This window comes from Mollisia scopiformis (assembly GCF_001500285.1).
Source record: "Mollisia scopiformis unplaced genomic scaffold LY89scaffold_21, whole genome shotgun sequence".
NCBI lineage: Eukaryota > Fungi > Ascomycota > Leotiomycetes > Helotiales > Mollisiaceae > Mollisia > Mollisia scopiformis.
The window spans coordinates 369578-388750 of NW_017263601.1; the positions used below are offsets into that span (position 1 = coordinate 369578).

Consider the following 19173-nt stretch of genomic DNA (forward strand, 5'->3'; position numbering starts at 1 on the left):
CAAAAGAATACCTAGCTCAGATATCTCGAGGTGAGAGGGTTAGATATGCAAGATGCTGACCCAAACCCAACCATCCACATCTCGAAAAAGAAGAAACTCGAAAATATCATTGGATAACAAGACCCAAGAGCCTCAACTCTGCAACCTGCCGACCCCATCCCAGCAATTGCTCAACTCTACTTAGCTTAGAAGCAGACAGCTGAAAATATTCCGAATAAGCATTTTGTGTGGATGAATGGGAATAAATAAGTCTCGAGAATGCAGAATGCTGACCCAATCCCAGGAACCCCAAAGCTCGGAATTGAATAAATTGGAGAAGGTCATTGGATCATGAAAGCTAAAAGGCTCAAAGCTGCAACTTGCTGACCTCTTCCTAGTCTCCTAGGATGGAGAAAAGATGTGTGTATGCAGGAACGATGCAACGTGCTGACCTGCAAGTAGGCATTAGCTTTAACGATTAAGAAGAGATGAAGAAATCTATTTGGATGAGAAGTGAGTGGCTGGATGTGAAAGATGTGGAGGATGTGGAAGTTAGCGGGGTAGCGGGGATAAAAGCGTTAACGCCGGCGGGGTCTGAAGATGAAACGATTTCTTGTGACAAACGTATCATGGAAATTTTGACAATCAGCTCAGACAAAGGTAATTTTCATCGATTTTCATTCATAAAATCCTTCGCTGTCAAAGCCAGGCTAAGCAATCAACATCTAAGCACGATCCATTTCCCTTCAAATCCATCACGCCCCTATCGATCACTATACTCGCAAATCCCCTCCTCAAGCGCCTTAATCTGCAAAGCAATCATCCTCGACCAATACCTACACAACGCCAAATTCCCACCAAAGAACCAGAATCCCGGATGCCCCGTCTTCCTCCATATCGTCCTAATCTCTCCTTCCTCATCGAATCCCCAGACATCGGTCACCTTATCAGCCAGTTCGTCGCCGAAGATGGTTCGAGCTTGAGTTCGCATGTTCTTGTATCCTGTTGCGAAGATGATCTCGTCTGCTTCAAGCTCGGAACCGTCTGCGAATTTCATGCCGTTGGGCAGGATCTCGGCGATTTCTTGGCCTTGCTTCATCTTGATTTTGCCGTCGATGATGAGTTGTGAGGCTCCGACGTCGATGTAGTATCCGCCTCCTCGTTGGAAATATTTCATGAATAATCCGGCGCCATCGGGACCTTCGTCGAGTTTGAAGCCGGCTTTTTCGAGTCCTTCGAGGAGTTTGGCATCGTGCTTGTTTTGGATTGCTGTTACGTCTTGGTGGATGTTCTTGAGGACAGGTGAGGGGATACTCCAGAATGCGAGATCTGCGTCCTCAACTGGTGGGCCTTGCTCGTCGTAGAGGCCTGCTAAGCCGATTTTGAGGATTGCTTCGGAGGAGATGACGCAGGTTGAGGAACGTTGGACCATTGTCACGTCGTAGCCCTTCTCGTAGAAATCTTGCGAGATATCATGACCTGAGTTGCAGCATCCGACGACGAGAACTTTCTTTCCGTTGCCATTCATCTTAGCGCCTGTGAATTCGGACGAGTGACAGAGTCTGTCACCCTTGAAGTTTTTGATGCCAGGGATATGGGATGGGAAGTTCTTCTCGCCAGAGTGGCCTGTGGCTTGAATGATGTGCTTGGGATGGATGACACGAGTCTCGACAACACCTGGCTCTTTCTCGCGCTCGAGAGTGACTGTCCATTGTTTCTTCGCTTCATCCCATTTCGAGTCCTTGATCGTGGTTCTCATCCAAACATTGAGTTCGAGGAGCTTTGCATACGACTCGAAGAACTCTGCCAACTTATCCTTTGGAGTGAAGATTGGCCAATGGGGTGGAAAGTTGATGTAGGGCATATGATCGTACCAGACAGGATCGTGCAGGACGAGTTGGTGGTATCGTTGTCTCCAATTGTCTCCGACACGTTCATTTCGATCGATGATCAGGGTCTTGACTCCGAGCATTTTCAGACGCGCAGCGGGTGTTAAACCACCTTGACCAGCACCTAGGAAGTATTAGTTTGAGGATCTTGTGAAACTCTTACGAGGGTACGTACCCAGAATCAAGACAGCAGGATCCTCATCGTCACAATTCTCCTCTGCGATGCGACGTTCTTGCCAATTCTTTCTTCCTGGTCGTCCACCATGAGCAACACCTTCTGGTCTTCGTCCAAAGACAGCTTCCTCGTGATTTTTCAATTCTCTCATAGACGTAAATAATGTGAATGCCTTCAACTTCCCATCATGTTGAACCAATCTCGCAACACCAATTCCCCTGCCGACATCTGACTCTGTAGTGAGGAATGTCTGAACACCTTGGATCTTTCCTTGACCATCGAATCCTGTGATAGTAGGTCTTCGGAAGTCACTGCTTCGGTCGACAGCTACATTCTTTAACCTGCACCCTTTCTTTAAGAACTCTTTCATGCTCTCTGGATCCTTGAATGTGTGAGCGTTCCATGATAGGCAGAGATGGTCACGCCAGTAAGCTTCTGGGAGGAAGAGATCCGAGAGACCCGCAAAGTCTGAACTTTGAATAACTTTGTTGAATGAGCTGACCCATTCATCTGTAGCCTTGTCGATATCCTCTGGCTTCACGACCTTGATATTCGAGAAATCAGCAACATGTAGATTAACTGATCCTGGTTCAACGCGTTGGGATGAAGGAATTGCACGCGTAGGCATGCTCTGAACAGCTGCGGTGGCCATTTCTGCTGTTCTGCTGGAATTGTTTGGAGGAAAAAGGAAAAAGGAAAATTGAAATTTTTGGAGGGGAAGTAGAGGTGAGGTCGGGTTGCACAAGATGACACGAGCAGGGATGTTGTGTGTCTTATACTTCACCTTGCAGACCGGTGATCAGGAACAACGGAGCAGCGGAGAGGCGGAAACAATCCGCAAATATCGTGGAAGTAAGACTGACAGCTCTACGCAGTGAGCATGTCGATGTGGGGTAATCTGCGGGGTTGATCTTTAGCTCAACCTTAAAATGGCAATCACGACAGCACGTGACTATATCAAACTGAGGAGGAAGGAGTAGCGAGGATGGACAGGAGGATGGACAGATGGAAGCCCTGCTCTGCCCCAGTTGATAGCTGGTAATGATCCTAGATCTTGGTTTTCTTGGGACCAGATCTTCAACATGAAGAATTCATTGGTCGGTATACCTTCCTCTTTGAGATCTTTGCAGCTTGGCTTAGTCTATATGACGCTCGGCCGCTTTGAAGTGAAGCTATAGATGAGTGCACAACTTCTAAGAGGTAGTTTTGTCTCCATGCAAGTGTTTGTGAGCATGCTGACCGTTCATGGTCCCTTCTTCTTGATTGGTTTCAACTTGGATCCTTCATGCTATATTCGGCTCAGCGTATTTTCGTGGAGCATTGGTACCTACAATATCCGCTGGTCCTTCACCATACGAGTCAGTTTTGTACCTTGCAGTCTGGGAGAAATCGAGTTGGAGCTTGTACAGGGTTGACACGGGGAGACTAGACCAGATCCGAGATAACGCGGGGAAGCGAACGTCTCGCCTCGGCTCTGACCCCTTTCTTTACACGGCCGAGATATCTTTTGCCCTTGAAGAGAGTTTTTAGATACCATGATAGCGTTCCACCCAAACAATTGTATTCTCTGCATCACTCCATATATCGTTCTTTTCTCAAATCTCGAGGTTGTTGAGGATATACTGACGACTCACGTGATCGTCCACTTACAATGAGGGAACATGGCAGACACCACTCTACATTGAAGAACATCTTGAGTCTCGATCGTATATTTGATCGTATTGGAGCTTGCACCAGTTTAAAGAGTCATTTTGTCAAGGCTGCTGTTGCAATGGCTTTTGGATTTAGCTGCTTCTAAACTACTAGTGTGATTCAACACAATTAGTTGAACATTTTGGAGTCTTTCCTCCTCATAATGTGCCATTTCCTATCTTCTTCGTGCTGTCGGTTCAAGCATCTTTCATGTTTCAATTGCTTATTCTCGTATACTTGAATTCTGGCGAAATTTGCTCGTCCTTGAGCAATCCCTCCGTAAAAATACCTCGTAGAACCATTTGAATTCACCCAAACTTGGCACCTCGAGCCCAGTCACAGGCTCAAAAATTTAGAGCTTGATTCACTACATAGTAACTCTACCTTGATCCACTTTAAAAACTGCAACTGCCGCCACGCTTAGCACCTCGTTCTAACTTAGTATGCAAGACCTCAAAATTGAATGCTAATCGAATCATCCACAAGCATGAAGTACACCACTACCTTGCTCGTTGTCCTCATCCTCATCACCACTTCGATTTGTCGCCCGTCTCTTCCATCTACCTCTTCACTCGAACTTGCACTCGAACCCAATACCACCGTGGAGACCCGACAAACCGGCCGCTGGCAAACATGGCCAAGCGTAAATTACGAACCGAGCTTTGGCCCTCCCTACTGTTATAAAAACAATCCTGAGAAGGCCAATCAATGTATCCTCACCAACCGCATGCCAGAAGGAAATCCAGACTGGACCGAGTTTTATTTGTACGACCATAACGTGAGTATTCACGTCACCATATCTATCACAGCTCTGACTCACATGAACAAAGTGCGTCCCCATCGGCGGCAATGACAATGTTCCTTACCGCTGGCTTCATTACAACTTCGACTCTGAACTCCCCTGGGTAATGGGTTTCAAGGAAGTTCTAGGGGGGTACAACATGGGATGGGGATTCTCGAATCGTTGGTATGATGTGCAGCATTTCGATCAAGCTCCTTATTGCTATAATACTGGTGGAAGTAAGGAGTTGTTGCCTGCATGCCAGATGTATTGGGGTTGCTCGCATTGATGTGCACTTGCGCAATACATTGTACAGTAGGAATTCAGCATGACTTTCGAAAATTGCCTCGGAGGACGCGGTACTCGTATATGTAGGAAAGATTATTCTTTCGACGAGATGTTGAGAAGGTATTTGTTTAACTTTTGTTTCGCTAGCTTTGTAAGCTAATATTCAAGTGATAATTATTGGTCACTCCGCAGTGTTCATTTTGCCGCCACATCTCAAACGTCTTATATCTTAGGCTCAATTCAATCACATTGACCACAAGCTCAATCTCAGAATAGAGCCATGTGTCCTCAATACGGTCATCGTCGTTCGTCGTATATCGTTCATCGTAAAACTATCAACAGCTGGCGCTTTTGACGACCAACTTGGTGGATGTGATTGACACCCCTAACCATGGTTGAGCACTCTGCAGGAAGCCACAGACGACCGCATCGTAAGAGTCGCACAGGGTGTCAGCAATGCAAGCTACGGAAGATCAAGGTCTGTGCTTATTCCTCGTTCTCCAATCAAGCAGTTCCTTTCTGGACATCTGGACATGGATTGTCTTGCGTTGCATCGAGATACTCCCGAAAATCCTTCTAACAAACCTCCAGTGCGATGAACATAAACCTAGTTGCAACCATTGCACGAGATTCTCTACCGAATGCTCATTCATCAGATCGACCCCACCAGACTCGTCGCCATCGTCCAACGCAACATCCGCTTCCCTCCTCCAACATTCAACCAGTTCCCACGGGACCACTTGCGGCTCCCCCTCTCTGACAACATCTTCCAATCTCCATTCCGGCCTCGAACTCGAAGTCAAGAACCTAGAATTGCTCCATTTCTTCACCACAACAACAAGTCTCACCCTCAGCAACCTACCCGAACAACAGCGCTTATGGCAACAAGTCGTCCCAAAAATAGCCTTCTCGCACGCCTTCCTGCTACGCAGTATCCTGGCCCTCTCAGCCATACATCTCGGACGATTATATGTTGAGCGACGAAGTACTCTGTGTCCAGTCGCGACCCTGCATCACACCGCCGGCGTGATCTTATTTCGAACCGCAATGCCAAGTATCACGCCCGAGAACTGCGACGCATGTTTTGCGTTCTCAACTCTTCTCGTTATATACGCCTGGTCATCATCCTGCCAAACAGGCGATTTATTCTTCGTCGACTCCTCAAAAACAGATGGTGGGACAGTTGAATGGGTCTCGCTCCTCCGAGGCTGCCACAACCTCCTGCAACTCGCGTGCACGTGGCTCAAGAACGGACCATTAAGATCTCTACTCCTGTTACAAATCGAAGAAAGTTGGTCCGCTGTCCCGGACCCGGACAGTAACTCCAAATTCCGCTCCCTCGCCGCCCTCTGGGATAAATCGCGCACGCATCTCAAAGCAGAAGAAGCCGACGCTTTGGACGAAGCATTAACCTTCCTAATCGAAGTGCACGCCTTCCTCTCTCTACGCGACCAAGCCATCGACGAGGTGGGCACCACGCTTTCCTGGCCGATTCGCGTAAGGGATAGCTATATCGCCATGGTGAGCCAGCAGAAACCGGAGGCGCTGGTGGTGTTGGCGCATTATTGCTTGTTGTTGAATAAGATTGATCATTTTTGGTTCATGGCGGGGATGAGTCGGTGTTTGTTGCAGACGGTTCATCGGACGTTGGGGGCGGAGTGGGAGAGTTGGATTGCGTGGCCGTTGCAGGATTTGGTGGTGTGTGAGTTTAAGAGTAAGGGTGAGGAGAGAGGTGGAGGGCAGGATGGGGGAGGGGCGGTTAGGGTGTGAAGTATTGAGGCTCGTTTTGTAATTTCTGGAGAACGTGCTGTGAAAGTAGATATATCTGTAACAACTGTGCAGTCTGGGTCCCCCACTCCTCAGTCCTACTTTCTGGGCCTGTCCTTTCCCTTCCTAGGCATCGGCCTCCTCTCAACCTTTTTCCATTCAATCTCAGGTTCCACCTCATTGTCCATGTTAGGAGATAGGCTCGCGCCTGCCTCGCCCACCACCATATTAGTCAGCGACTGGCCCTTAAGGCCAGGCCCTTCCGTAGAATCAATGAATCATCCTTCATCATCGTACTTGAATCCTACCAGTCCATCGAATCAGAGGTGACTGCGGAATCGAAATCAGAGGTGACTGGGGACAGCGTTTCCTCAGCGGATTCTGGCTCAAGTGCTGGAGATGACGGTCTTCGAGGTGGCCTCACGGCTGACGCTGTAGGTTTCTTGAATTGAGACTTGTCGGTACATATTTCCACAAAGAGCCATCTCTTTTGACTGTCTATACTTGCAGTCAGTGCTGCTAGAATAAGCTTAATTTGATAGCAACTTACTATTCCATCTTGTTACCCGCCCTTCAGGCGCTTCGGGTGACTTGAAAGCCTGCAGTAAACGCGATCCATTGCTGGCTTTTTGTAGACTGATGGGTGGTTGAAGTTGAATGAGTAGCGTCGATCCGATCTGCAAAGTTTTACCTTCCCATATTTTATTTTCAAGTGCCTTGCGGGCCATGTCAGCATCCTCCTCCATCTCTTTGCTTAGCTTTTCCACTTTCTCGCTTTCAAATAGCCAATTACTTTTGAACTCATCTCTTTCGCTCCCGAGTTTTAGTAATTTCTCTTCCAACTCTTGTCTTTTCTGGCCCCATTCTTTTCTCTGCTGCACAAAGTTTTCTTTGATCTCATCCACCTTAGCTTTTAAGCCCAGAACTTCAAGCTGCACGAGAGTGTACTTCTCTTTCCATTTCCAACAATCAGCTTCCACTTTTTTCATGTCGTAAAGAGTTTGACACAATGTACCAGAAATCTTTTTCCTTTCACCAAATTGTTGTTGGACATCCCACTCTAAATCTTGAATCGCTGATCCCTTTTGCTTTAGCATCTCACGCAATGCACTCGATTCTTCACCAGCATCACGCAACTTTTTCTCGATGTCATCGACGTGAGTAACATATCCTCGAAGCTGCTGAACGAAATTGCTGGTGTCAATTGTCGACGGGGGCAAAAAGTATCCTTTTTGTATCAAATTCTCTTCAACAGTATTCGTCCACCTGGACCCACCGAGTTTGCGAGATTGATTAGCGCTGTTTGAGTCTAGTACCTTGCTGTCGCTATTATTCGCCTGTCCATCGGATGTGTCCTTGGAAACTCCTTCAGCTGAGACAATTCGACTATGAGTTGCTCTTAATGTCTGCGTGGCCGCAACTACTACTCTACGGTACGCCTGCGAGTTTGTTACAATATCGTCAAACTCGAATTGCCGTTCGCTGACGATCGAGAATGTCGCCTCCTCGCCTCCGCCTTCCTCGGTTGATTCCAGAAACGATTTTGCGCCTTTCATCTGAGGATATAGACCGCGCAGAGACTCGGTGTCAGCGGCAACCCTGGTGAATGCAGGGTGATGGGACCAAAGATGAGGAACGATGTCTGCGAGGATTTTCCTGTTGATGGTTAGAGACGCTAGTTCTATCGTCCAGAGGGAGTCCTACATCTGAAAGCCTTGTTGCAAAATAGCAATAACATTATGCTGTCTATGTAGCTGTTGCAGCAACTCCTTGAACCTATCATCTTTCCAAACAACCTTTGCTCGATCAGCGAATTTAATCTTTTGATCAGATTCAAGTTTCGCCGCGAGGCTGCGGGTCTCGTCCTCGATACACGACAGCGTCACCGTACAACCTGTAAGTGCGATGTCGAGAGCAGTGCGAATGTCTGGCGTGAGAAGAGCTTGGGATAGAATTGAATGTTCATCGCTGACGAAGATGTTGTGAAGTTGCGACAGCGAGATTGCGATAACTTTGGCTTCTGAGGAGAGGCTGTGGATAAGTTTGGGGGCATCTTTGAACTTGCCAGCAACTTCGATTAGTCTCTTCACTGTGAGGAGACATCCACTGCTCAGGCTTACGACGCTGGACGCAATAGATAGAGGGTCCACCATATTGAAAAAGCGCGCAAGGAGCGAGATTGTTTGGAAAGAGAGCAGATTGAAAATCAGGCTGGATTGCAGTATGCATCGTGATCGTGGTATTAAGCCTTGATTGGCCATGTGTGATGATGGCTTACCCCCAGCTCCGCCACCACAACTCGCAGTGGCAGCCTGGTGAATAGTTGTATTTGCGCATTGAGCACTTGGAGAATTTAATGGAATAGGATTACCAGAGCAGAATTTCAAGAGACAGTGATTCTAAACAAGACGATTCGGTCTTGAGCGAAAATACAAAGATAAAACGCAAAATTGGGATGTTCTCACTCCGCTAGGATCTCGAGCAGAACCACCTACCCCGCCATCATATCAGCAGATGCCTCAACACAATCCTTCGAAATCTGCTATGAGAGGCCTTCTCATGTTTCAGTTTTCTAGTTTGAATATTCTCGTAATTCGTGCGCCCGATCCTTTTTATATTCCGCGACATATATCACAGCCTGAAAGTCATGCCAAGCAAGACTCGCATAAATGTTCACCCGGAAACAATCCGGAAATGTCTCAACCTCCACAAACTTGCCTGAACTAGAGTGCTTTTAGGATTGTTTCCGATACCGCTAGATGACCAAGTGCTTACACTCGCCGCGACGTGCAACAAAATGTTTGATGTGGGTTTGAGGTGGCCAATGAAGACTAGGATTGATAGTGGGTTGAATCGTTATCTGGATATCTTGTCTTATCCCACCAAGAATCTGTCAACTTTCTAAGCACACTGACTTGCCGAAATTCGGCTCTTATGGTGCAAATCAATGGTTCGAATATGTTCTCGTTCGGTCTGTCAGCCTTCGCAATCTCGGGCTGCTTTGACTGATGGCACGCAAACCAGCTTTGCAGAATGTTGGTTAGGAAGCTAGCATGCAGAAAAGCCTCAGAGCATCAAAATCCTTTCTCCTGGTTTTTGCTTTTTTAATATCAGGGACTTATTTATATTTTTTGTTTCATATCTGATAAAAATATGGAAGATTGCTGAGCTTTGAAATTGTTGATTCGCCCACAGCACCATCAGTTCATCAGCTGTTATACAAAGTTACATTTGCCTCTGGTTTCTGTCCAGGAATTCTATTTTTCTTGAGATATTGTTTGAAATGGCGAGAAGTCATTTTCTACATGTACTATTCACAATTTGTCAGCTTCAGCTTGCTATTCACCTAGGTAGTTCTTGGAAGAATCTTGCTACCCCTTAGCTTAGCCGAGCCCCTTGAATGAAGAATCGAGCAATTCAGTCCATCTTCGCCCATCATCTCAAAGGATATACTGCGAGTGAGAAGTCGTGATAGCTCTAGTCATTTCGAGTCGGCCTTGCTTTCGCGAAAAGCCCTGAATGTTGCTTCAGCGGCTTTGATCCAACGCTACTGTCCTCCAACGTTGCGGTCTACCAACCGCAGTTGGAGGCTGAATCACTTATAATAGAACCCAGCACTATCGCTATAAAATTCTATCGAGCAAGAGTCAATTCTAGCAGGACCACGAGGTTGTGACACCTATTTATTATTCTGTTTTAGTTCCGAGGCTTCTTAAACAAATAGAACAATCTCTATTTTATTCCGCAATTATGAATCAAATCATCTGGAGGTTGGCATTGTGCAGAGCCAGCTGGCTGCATCAACACTGCGGACTTCACCAACTTCTTCCTCGACCTGGTGCGTGCCACTCTGGCCAAGTTGGTTTGATTGTACCACGCCCCAATTTGTGCATCCTTCCGCCCGTCCTGCCAGCCGATGGATCAGGTATCACAACATTCATGTCGTCGCCTTCAGACAACGCTGAAGAAATATGTTGCTACCGTCGTTGCGATGTAGCCACCCGACACTCCAGAGTGAGCTTCATCCCGAAGTTCTCACAGTTCTCGGGCAACGGGAAGCGTTGGGGGCCGAAATTGTTGGATTTGTTCCGCTGTTCAAACCGTCTCATATCCTTGCGCATGCAGAATTGACGTCCGAGCACTTCCAAAGTAAGAAGCTACAGAAGACAGCATCCCGTAAACATGCGGAGAAAGACATCCTGTCCGAGGTTTCATCAGCGAATCCTCCCTGTACGAGCATCCCGTCCCCCACCCACCGCAAGGCTGTAGGATGCGATTCCATGCTACGGCCCCCAAAAACGCGTGGGAATTACAATCCTTCGAAAGGATGGCTGGGGTAGGTCTCAAGGGAGGCTTAACATGTTGTGTTTCCACATTTTCATGCACTTCGCCTGCTACGAGCCACTGTACTCCTACATTTCCACAATTAGCAAGGTGCATCGGGGTTTCACGTCGATATGAACAATATGAGGCTGACTTCGAACTGGCATGTCACTCCCGGAGATGTCAGACGAACTGCTCAATTCAGATAGGGCCCAAGATGTTGGGATCGCTGGGATAGAAATACTGCGATGTTCCCCAATCGTTGGAACAAGAGAAGCGCAATATCATCTTTTCGTCTCAAGCGATTGACACGCATAATTCATGCGAAATGCTTTGCAATTGTTATATATCGTTTTTGGGCTTGATTGCCGCGCTGAGTTTTGTTCGTGCGGGTATCGCTTCGTCGCACAGTAATCTTGAGCTTCGCAATGTCGGTCTTTCATCTGAGGTTGGCTTGAGAACCCCGACCGCAAAGTTCAAACGAGACACAGTCATCAAGAACAGCACAACCCTAGACAAGAGTTGGAATGGTGCTACGCTTTTCAGCCTGTATGGTTATCTCTCCTCACCATTTTAGGAAGCTTCTAACTCATTTTTTTTCCAGCCAACTCAAAGCATCTGGTGAATCAAAACGCAACACAGATGTGACTGCTGGAATTAATATCGTCTGCACGACTTGCTACATCAAAGGCACAGCCACAGCTCAATTGACGATCAGTGACAACTTCAACCTTACCCAAGCATTCGAAAGTTTCAAGTCTGCTGTTGAGTATGATATTGGCACGGTGACCAACGTTACTGTCAATGACTTCGAGACCTACTTTGATAATTTGGAGTCTGATATCACCTCCCTCAATTTCGCCAAATTCGAGAGTGACCTCACATTCCCAACGGCAAACAACACCGATTTCGATTTGGAGATTCCAGATATTCCTCAAGCTACGCTGCTTTTCCAATTCGATGGGCTGGAATTATATATGGATATTGACACGACATTGTCTGACGAGGCAACGTATACTGTCAACATCTACAAGTCAAAAACGGCGCTTGGAGTTTCTGCAGGCGAAGAGAGTCTCGGTATCATCTTCAGTATTGATTTAATACTCAGCGTTGATTCCTCAATCGATATTAGCAGTGGTTTCCATATCAAGCTAAATGACGGTGTCGCTATCGATCTGGCATTGTTTAGCCAAAATGTTTCGAGCATCACTATGTAAGTCAAGGTCTTCAAAATATCAACTGCGCTGACTGCAATATAGGAACGGCGGCAATTTCGAATTTCTCCCTGTGACAATTGAAAGTGCTGGTGTACAATTGACAGCCCTTCTCAAAGTTGGTATACAAGCTGGCCTCAACGTTGCGGCACCACCATTCAAGCTTGATGGTGTCAAGTTCGACACCTTCAGTGCAGGAGCAGCAGTTGGTGTCTACATGAATGTCGCCGAGTTTATCACAAACGTGACTGCGAATCCAGCCGGAAATGTCACCGGATGCGAGGTACTCGTTGAGGAAGTCTACTCCATGGCAATCGGAGCCCAAGCTGGCGCCACACTAGCACTCAACGACTATTCTTGGGGACCTACACCTAACACATCGACTGCCGTTTTCTACACAACTCTTGCAAGTCGCTGCGCTTTGAGCTCGGCGACAAGCGCAGCATTGACAGCGAGGGCTGCTCAAGCGACTGGGTTGACAACCACGACGCTCACCACGTCGGACACTTACACGGCGACGCAATGTCTGTCAACTGGTCTGCTTAATTGTCCGATCTCAATGCAGACGACATCGAAACAGACTGTTACAAGCACGCTTGTTACTTCTGTACCATCGGGATCGACGGCAACATTCCCAACCACGATTCAGAACTCGGTTGCGAATACAATCGCCTTCGGCACCAATGTCAAGGCCTTGACTTCCACGAGTGGTACACCGACATCATTCAATCCGACCTCAACTCCTACCGGCATTACAGGCGTCATCGATGGGAAGATAGGAGGAGTGAGCAATAAGCTCATCATTGGTGTGAGTGTTGGTATTGGGGTTCCTTTCTTGGTTGGAGTCATTGCTGGTTGCTTGTAAGTTTCTCACTTCTATTTGAAGATTGAATCACTGACGGTATTGCTTCAATAGCTTCTTCGCTGGGCGTAGAAGATCTGAAACAAGAGGTAATGTGTCGTATGCCGATGCGCAAGGACTTTCAACTTCTGAGCCGTATACGCCGTCTCAGATGTCGGTCAAGAAGATGCCGAATGTTGTGGTTTCGGAGAATTTGCGTTGATGATTACTCTTGTTGTCTTGAGCACAATTAGCGTTGATGGATCTGATGATGGAGTAATGAGATATGAAGGCGCTTTGGATTTGGTTCGCAGGAAAAGTTTAGCAAAAGCTTCAAATGTTGTCGCACATTCATTTTTACCTAGCGTAGAATCTCTTTTATAATTGATCCAAGGGTCTTGATCTCGAAATTATCATGAAGTGGGCTGGGGTGTAGCGCAAGTATTTACAATGTGAAGCTCATCGAAATAATTGCATTTCGATGCTGGAGCTCTTACTTTCTGTCACAAGGCAACCCTCCTCGATCTCAAGCTCAAAAATACCAGCTTCCATTTGCGGCAGTCCGGCTTCTGTGAACCAGGGCCGGGGTATTAAATTCTCGTAAAGCTTGGGCGGGTCATGCCGCAGCGGCAGGAGGATCTGCAATACGGGAGCGGCAAACGGTTCTAGAAGATTGCACTGCCTTCAGCCGCCGACGTAGGTTAGTTCTTGACCACATTCTGGAGATAGGACCATTGCTAGAAATCGTGATTTAGATTATGTTTGGCGCAAGTAATAAGATATAATTCTGGAATCTCTCTCATACGTCAGCTCCTGAAATCCTCCCTACGTCTCGACACACAAATCTCGAGCTACAACACGTGCATCAAGTTTCCCATCACCTCGGCATGACATGCAGCCGTCCCCCCTTTCGCCTAAATGGCTAAGCGAGCCCGCCTTCTCGTCTTGGAATTAGAGCCGGGGCAAGGGTCCACGATCTTGTTTTTAAAGAGTTTAACATCCCGTTCTTGCGTTCGCTTTAATTGACACCGTCCAATCAATACCCCACGAGTTATGCATCATCACCGTCCAATGTCTTCTAGACGGCGGCAATGAGGTACTAGTGGATTGAAGTCCCGCGGCACGTTGGAGTATTGTGCGTCAGCTATTTTGGGATTGCGGTGATTCGTGAGGTATATACTTGGAGTTGGACCTTGACTTCTTAGACTTTATTGTCCTTCTTTGCAAGGTTTTTATTCAGATTGAAAGCGATCGAAACTCGAGCTTTACATCATGAATTTGCTCCTCAATTCCGTCAAAGGACTTCCATTCTTGATTGGATGCGTCATAGCCTCAGCAAGTTATCCCGCAATTCCGAGTGATCTCACAACACCTGTGCAGCAGAGACTCGCCATCAATGGCGCAAATGGTAAGTCTACCATTCTCAAATCTAGAATGAATTTTGCTGATACTCTCCAGCTATCTCAGTTGGCTGGAATACATATGAACAATTGAGCAATCCTTGTGTTCAATATGGTACTTCCAGTGATGCACTTACTCTGGAAGCCTGCTCGACCACATCAGTCACGTATCCAACTTCTCGGACCTGGTCAAATGCCGTTGTTCTTACTGGTTTGACTCCAGCTACCACTTATTACTATAAAATTGTGTCAACCAATTCAAGCATCGAGCACTTCTTCAGTCCCCGTGTAGCTGGTGACAAGACAGCATTCAAGATGAGTGCTGTCATTGATTTGGGAGTTTATGGAGCGGATGGATATACCATTTCGATGGATGCCACCAAGCGAGACACCATTCCTACCATTCAGCCAGCATTGAATCATACCACGATTGGTCGTCTTGCTGACAATATCAATGACTATGAGCTGGTTGTACATCCTGGAGATTTTGCCTATGCTGATGACTGGTAAGTGAGGTTGTAAATGATCTACAATTCTTTGAGTGGAGCTCTTGCTTCTTCCTCTTTCTCGGGCGTTGGTAACCCTCCAAGAAATCACCTGCTCACAACCCGCCAGGTATGAGAAGCCAAAGAATCTCTTCGACGGCGTCAACGCATACGAAGCCATCCTCGAACAATTCTACGACCAACTCGCTCCCATCGCAGGTCGCAAAGCCTACATGGCCAGCCCCGGAAACCACGAAGCCGACTGCGAAGAAATCGACTACACCACCTTCCTCTGCCCAACCGGCCAAAAGAACTTCACAGACTTCATGAACAGATTCGGAAATACCATGCCAACAGCTTTCGCATCGACATCTTCAAACAGCACCGCAATGATCAATGCCAACAAAGCTCAACAACTCGCTAAACCTCCGTTCTGGTACTCGTTTGAATACGGCATGGTTCATGTTACGATGTTTGACACTGAGACCGACTTTACAGATGCTCCTGACGGGCCAGATGGATCGGCTGGTCTGGATAGTGGGCCTTTCGGTGCTCCAAATCAACAGCTCCAATTTCTCGAAGCAGATCTTGCTTCTGTAGACCGGACTGTTACTCCTTGGCTCATCGTTGGCGGTCATCGGCCTTGGTATTCTACTGGAGGAAGCAGCAACGTCTGCGGTCCCTGCCAGACAGCTTTCGAGCCTTTGCTCTATAAGTACGGCGTCGATTTGGCTATCTTCGGTCACGTGCATAATTCTCAACGCTTCATGCCTGTGAATAACAGTGTTGCTGATCCAGCTGGGCTGAACAATCCGAAGGCACCGATGTATATTGTGGCTGGTGGAGCGGGGAATATTGAGGGGCTGAGTTCGGTTGGAAGTAATTTGACGTTTAACGCTTTTGCTTATGCGACTGATTTCAGCTATGCGACAGTCAGCTTGCAAGATGCGAATCATTTGCAGGTTGATTTCATTAGATCGGCGACCGGGGAGGTCTTGGATAGTTCGGTGTTGTATAAGGAGCATACTGAGCAGTTTGTTGTGCAGTGAGGATTGGGAGGGTGAGACAAAATAATGAAATCTTCTCTCAACGGTCTGATAAAAGAGTAATCGTCACTTGTTACTTGGGTCTAATCATTTTCTTAAAAATAAATCAGAATAGTCTATCTCAAATCGAGACGCCTACATTTTAGTTGAATTCTAACTCAAACTTTACCAAACAAAACTTTCAGCATGTAGCTCTAATGCCAGACTTTCAAATGTTGTATTATTAGCTATAGTCTTTCTAATATCCAACATCGTACTTGATAAAACTTACATATATATATATAGGTATATATACCTAGGCATACCGAAGCTGAGGAAATGCTCGCCGCTTTTAATGATTACTACAGTTTCTGCCTTGTGTAAATAAGCGAGGGCGGTGAGCACTTCTTCAACTTTTGGCACATCAATATATCCTGTTTTTTAACATTATCTCATGCGAATGCATTAATTTGCTAAGCTTTTAGTCTGCTGCAAGAACTCGCACTTGAATGAATACGCAACTATATAAAGCAGTGGACAAAAGACAACGCTCGGCTCTCACTTAACGTTCAGCTATGAACCATCTCTGCGTTTGTTCTATTCTCCATGATCGATGTCATCATCGTCTTCCTTGTTACACGGGGCCGGCAATCTCCCCGTATCAATCACCCCGTAGGGCGAGCCCGTTCTCATCATCAAATCGTGCTTTGATCGAAGATGCAGAGCAAGTTGAGATTGTTAATTCTGCTGAACACGGAGAAAAACTTGAACCTATCAACATCGGCGATGATGATAATCATGATGGCGACGACGACTACGATGGTGATAGTTCGCTGAAAAACAATCACTCTTCTTTGGCTGACTCCCCATATCAAGAACCCTACTCGGGGTATCTACCTGATTGGGTTTCCCCCGGGAAAAGAGCAGACATCCCTTTGAATATACGTGTGGGTGTGTCGTTCACTCGGCTACGTCAAGCTAGTGGGTCTGGATGCTGGCTATGCGCAACGATCTTCGATGGCATTCGTCTCAAAGCAGAAAGCAATGCCTTGTTTCCATGGCATCCTGTTAGCGAAGACAACGTCATGGTCCGGGCCACGGCTTACGGTATATTCAAGGTTATCTGGACGTCGCTTCAGCCAGGTGACCTTAGTTTTCGCGCGCTTGAGATTAGTACTGAAATATTTGCAGCTAATGCTAGAGGTATAGCCCCAATTCACATGTAATCGGGCCGTGAAGCTCATTTCTTTAGATTTCCGGGAGGAGTGCAGAGCGATCCCTTACTTGCTCGAGCTCAGGTATCCTACATCTTCGACAGAGAGCTTCGACTTCTTGAAAATGAATCTAGAACGCTGCACGACCCAGCACAATGTTTGCAAGGTCGGCAAAGAAATGGTATTGCCCTTAAGGATACTATCGATAGAGTACAAAGCCGCCAAATATTCTGTGAATTTGCAAGAGAACAAGAATCCTGAGCACGGAGAATATCTTTGTCTAAGTCATTGCTGGGGTGTCAATAATACTGCGCTAAAGACCATGAAAGCTTCACTTCAAGCAATGAAGAGCAACATCCCCTGGAAATCGCTACCAAAGACTTTCCGAGATGCTATTGTCATTACTCGCAAGCTTGGCTTTCGCTATCTCTGGATCGATTCCCTTTGTATTATCCAAGACAGCGTTAGGGACTGGGAGTTGCAATCTTCCAGAATGGGAGATATTTACAATGGCGCTTTTGCCACAATTTTCGCCCTATATGGTAATGACAGCGACAGTGGTTGCTTCTCTGGACAAATCGAGCACCACTGGTCGAAGGTCATTTTCCGACGCTGTCCTGGAGACTCAGCAGCCAGATCCGTGTCCGATGGCCTGTAGATCATGGTTGGGCAGATTGGAAAGAAGTGAGCGAGTCGAAGAAGATGCTTCAAAACTTCCCACTTGTTACTCGCGCCTGGGCTTTTCAAGAAAAGATCCTCTCCCGCCGAAAAATATATTTCACTAATGCCGAAGTCGACTGGGAATGTTCACAGGACATACAATGTTTCTGCGGCGGCATCAGAAATGCGTCTAGAGAGCCTGCGACTGCTTTCGAAATGATCCAGAATTCGTTTACTGGAGAAGATTTAAAACACCGTGAGAGATATAAGTGGATGGGCATCATTGAGCGTTATTCTAGTCGCTTTTTGACAAAAGAGACGGATCGCCTACCGGCCCTTTCTGCACTGGCTCAGAAGTTTCGTACTGCATCTGAACTTGGCTCCTACCTGGCTGGTAACTGGACTCAAGGTCTGGTGGCGTCGCTCAAATGGACGGCTAGCAGTGGAAAAACTCCCACTTCAGATTATATAGCTCCATCATGGTCATGGGCATCAGCACCGGGTGGCGTAACTTTTGTCAAGGAAATTAATCCCAAATATGCTGTATCTGGAGCACATGTCTGGGCTCGCCTAATAGAAGCGACGTGTATCCCCGCCAGCACGGATCCCATGGGTGCAGTATCACGAGGACACATCATAGTTGTCGGTCCTGTTATAGCAATGAAATTGACTTGTGACCAAGAGGATCTTGACTACTCCCAAAGCGATAGACAACTGGTACCATGGTATCTAGTCAAGGTTAATGGTGTATATAGTGGAGAGCGGGAGTTGACATTCCTGGATGCAAAAATGACGTTAGATGAGACGATGAAGATGAAGGACAAAGAAGTCTTGGCCCTGATGATTGATCGAATGTTTTCTTTGATCTTGCAGCGATCTAATACAAATGATGAAGCTTTTGAGCGTATTGGAGTTATGTCACATGGCAGTAAGTATCGGAGCGGAGTTGAGATTCCTATGAATCATTCTATTGATAAATGGTTTGAAGACGCAAGGCAGAAAATATTGGAAATTGTTTGACAGCACGAAGTTAAAGTCAACGTCATAGTCGCAGGTATTGCGTCATTTTTTTCTGTAATGCGAAGGTTTCTTGTAAAGGTTTCTATCGGTTGTTGTCTTGGAAAAAGTTCGGTAATATATATGTTAGTGAAGTATTTAAATTATGTATTGTACGTTGACGAACATAACTGTAGGAAGCTGCTTGGAGAGCCGAAGTCGAGACTTGAGGATGTAAGTGGAGTTTTCAATTGGGATATTTGTAAAGGGTTTGAGTTTATTTTCATGATTTTCTTACAGATCTTTATCCCATTGAATGTAATCAGTAGTAATTATCGACAAACTTCTGTCTGAACTATTAGAGTGTTCAACTTGCTTAGTTTTATGGATCGTTCGGAAAGCTATAGTAGTGTGGTTCAAAAAGTGACAAAGAAGCAAATTGGG

At 46.5% G+C, this 19173-nt stretch overlaps 8 protein-coding genes across 8 annotated transcripts; 6 read left to right on the plus strand and 2 right to left on the minus strand.

Moving 5' to 3' along the window:
* Positions 1-642: 642 nt before the first annotated feature.
* On the minus strand, positions 643-2720 carry LY89DRAFT_652832 (dimethylaniline monooxygenase (N-oxide forming)). Its single transcript, XM_018212219.1, has 2 exons — positions 2044-2720; positions 643-1992 (listed from the first exon to the last, which is right to left on the minus strand). The coding sequence occupies exons 1-2, from the start codon at positions 2693-2695 to the stop codon at positions 743-745; spliced, it is 1902 nt and encodes a 633-aa protein (XP_018066725.1). The 5' UTR covers positions 2696-2720; the 3' UTR covers positions 643-742.
* A 1467-nt stretch (positions 2721-4187) lies between these two features.
* Positions 4188-4805, plus strand: LY89DRAFT_756790 (uncharacterized protein; the record flags this gene model as incomplete). The annotated part of the gene is made up of 2 exons (XM_018221391.1): positions 4188-4513; positions 4566-4805. The coding sequence occupies exons 1-2, from the start codon at positions 4199-4201 to the stop codon at positions 4803-4805; spliced, it is 555 nt and encodes a 184-aa protein (XP_018066726.1). The 5' UTR covers positions 4188-4198.
* An 806-nt stretch (positions 4806-5611) lies between these two features.
* Positions 5612-6493, plus strand: LY89DRAFT_536641 (uncharacterized protein; the record flags this gene model as incomplete). Its single annotated transcript, XM_018208108.1, has 1 exon — positions 5612-6493. A coding segment is annotated over one exon (882 nt), but the record flags the coding sequence as incomplete, so codon positions are not given.
* A 138-nt stretch (positions 6494-6631) lies between these two features.
* Positions 6632-8724, minus strand: LY89DRAFT_722011 (uncharacterized protein; the record flags this gene model as incomplete). The annotated part of the gene is made up of 3 exons (XM_018218694.1): positions 6632-7069; positions 7122-8227; positions 8276-8724. 3 exons carry the CDS (start codon positions 8722-8724, stop codon positions 6876-6878), a joined length of 1749 nt encoding a protein of 582 aa, XP_018066728.1. The 3' UTR covers positions 6632-6875.
* Positions 8725-11087: 2363 nt separating this feature from the next.
* LY89DRAFT_623534 (uncharacterized protein) lies at positions 11088-13344 on the plus strand. Its single transcript, XM_018211018.1, has 4 exons — positions 11088-11443; positions 11499-12107; positions 12154-12969; positions 13025-13344. The coding sequence occupies exons 1-4, from the start codon at positions 11223-11225 to the stop codon at positions 13170-13172; spliced, it is 1794 nt and encodes a 597-aa protein (XP_018066729.1). The 5' UTR covers positions 11088-11222; the 3' UTR covers positions 13173-13344.
* A 649-nt stretch (positions 13345-13993) lies between these two features.
* Positions 13994-15988, plus strand: LY89DRAFT_709614 (Metallo-dependent phosphatase). The gene is made up of 3 exons (XM_018217770.1): positions 13994-14357; positions 14408-14855; positions 14965-15988. The coding sequence occupies exons 1-3, from the start codon at positions 14222-14224 to the stop codon at positions 15881-15883; spliced, it is 1503 nt and encodes a 500-aa protein (XP_018066730.1). The 5' UTR covers positions 13994-14221; the 3' UTR covers positions 15884-15988.
* A 446-nt stretch (positions 15989-16434) lies between these two features.
* On the plus strand, positions 16435-17731 carry LY89DRAFT_738164 (HET-domain-containing protein; the record flags this gene model as incomplete). The annotated part of the gene is made up of 2 exons (XM_018220337.1): positions 16435-17062; positions 17112-17731. The coding sequence occupies 2 exons, from the start codon at positions 16435-16437 to the stop codon at positions 17729-17731; spliced, it is 1248 nt and encodes a 415-aa protein (XP_018066731.1).
* A 44-nt stretch (positions 17732-17775) lies between these two features.
* On the plus strand, positions 17776-18753 carry LY89DRAFT_738165 (uncharacterized protein; the record flags this gene model as incomplete). Its single annotated transcript, XM_018220338.1, has 1 exon — positions 17776-18753. One exon carries the CDS (start codon positions 17776-17778, stop codon positions 18751-18753), a length of 978 nt encoding a protein of 325 aa, XP_018066732.1.
* Positions 18754-19173: the final 420 nt, after the last annotated feature.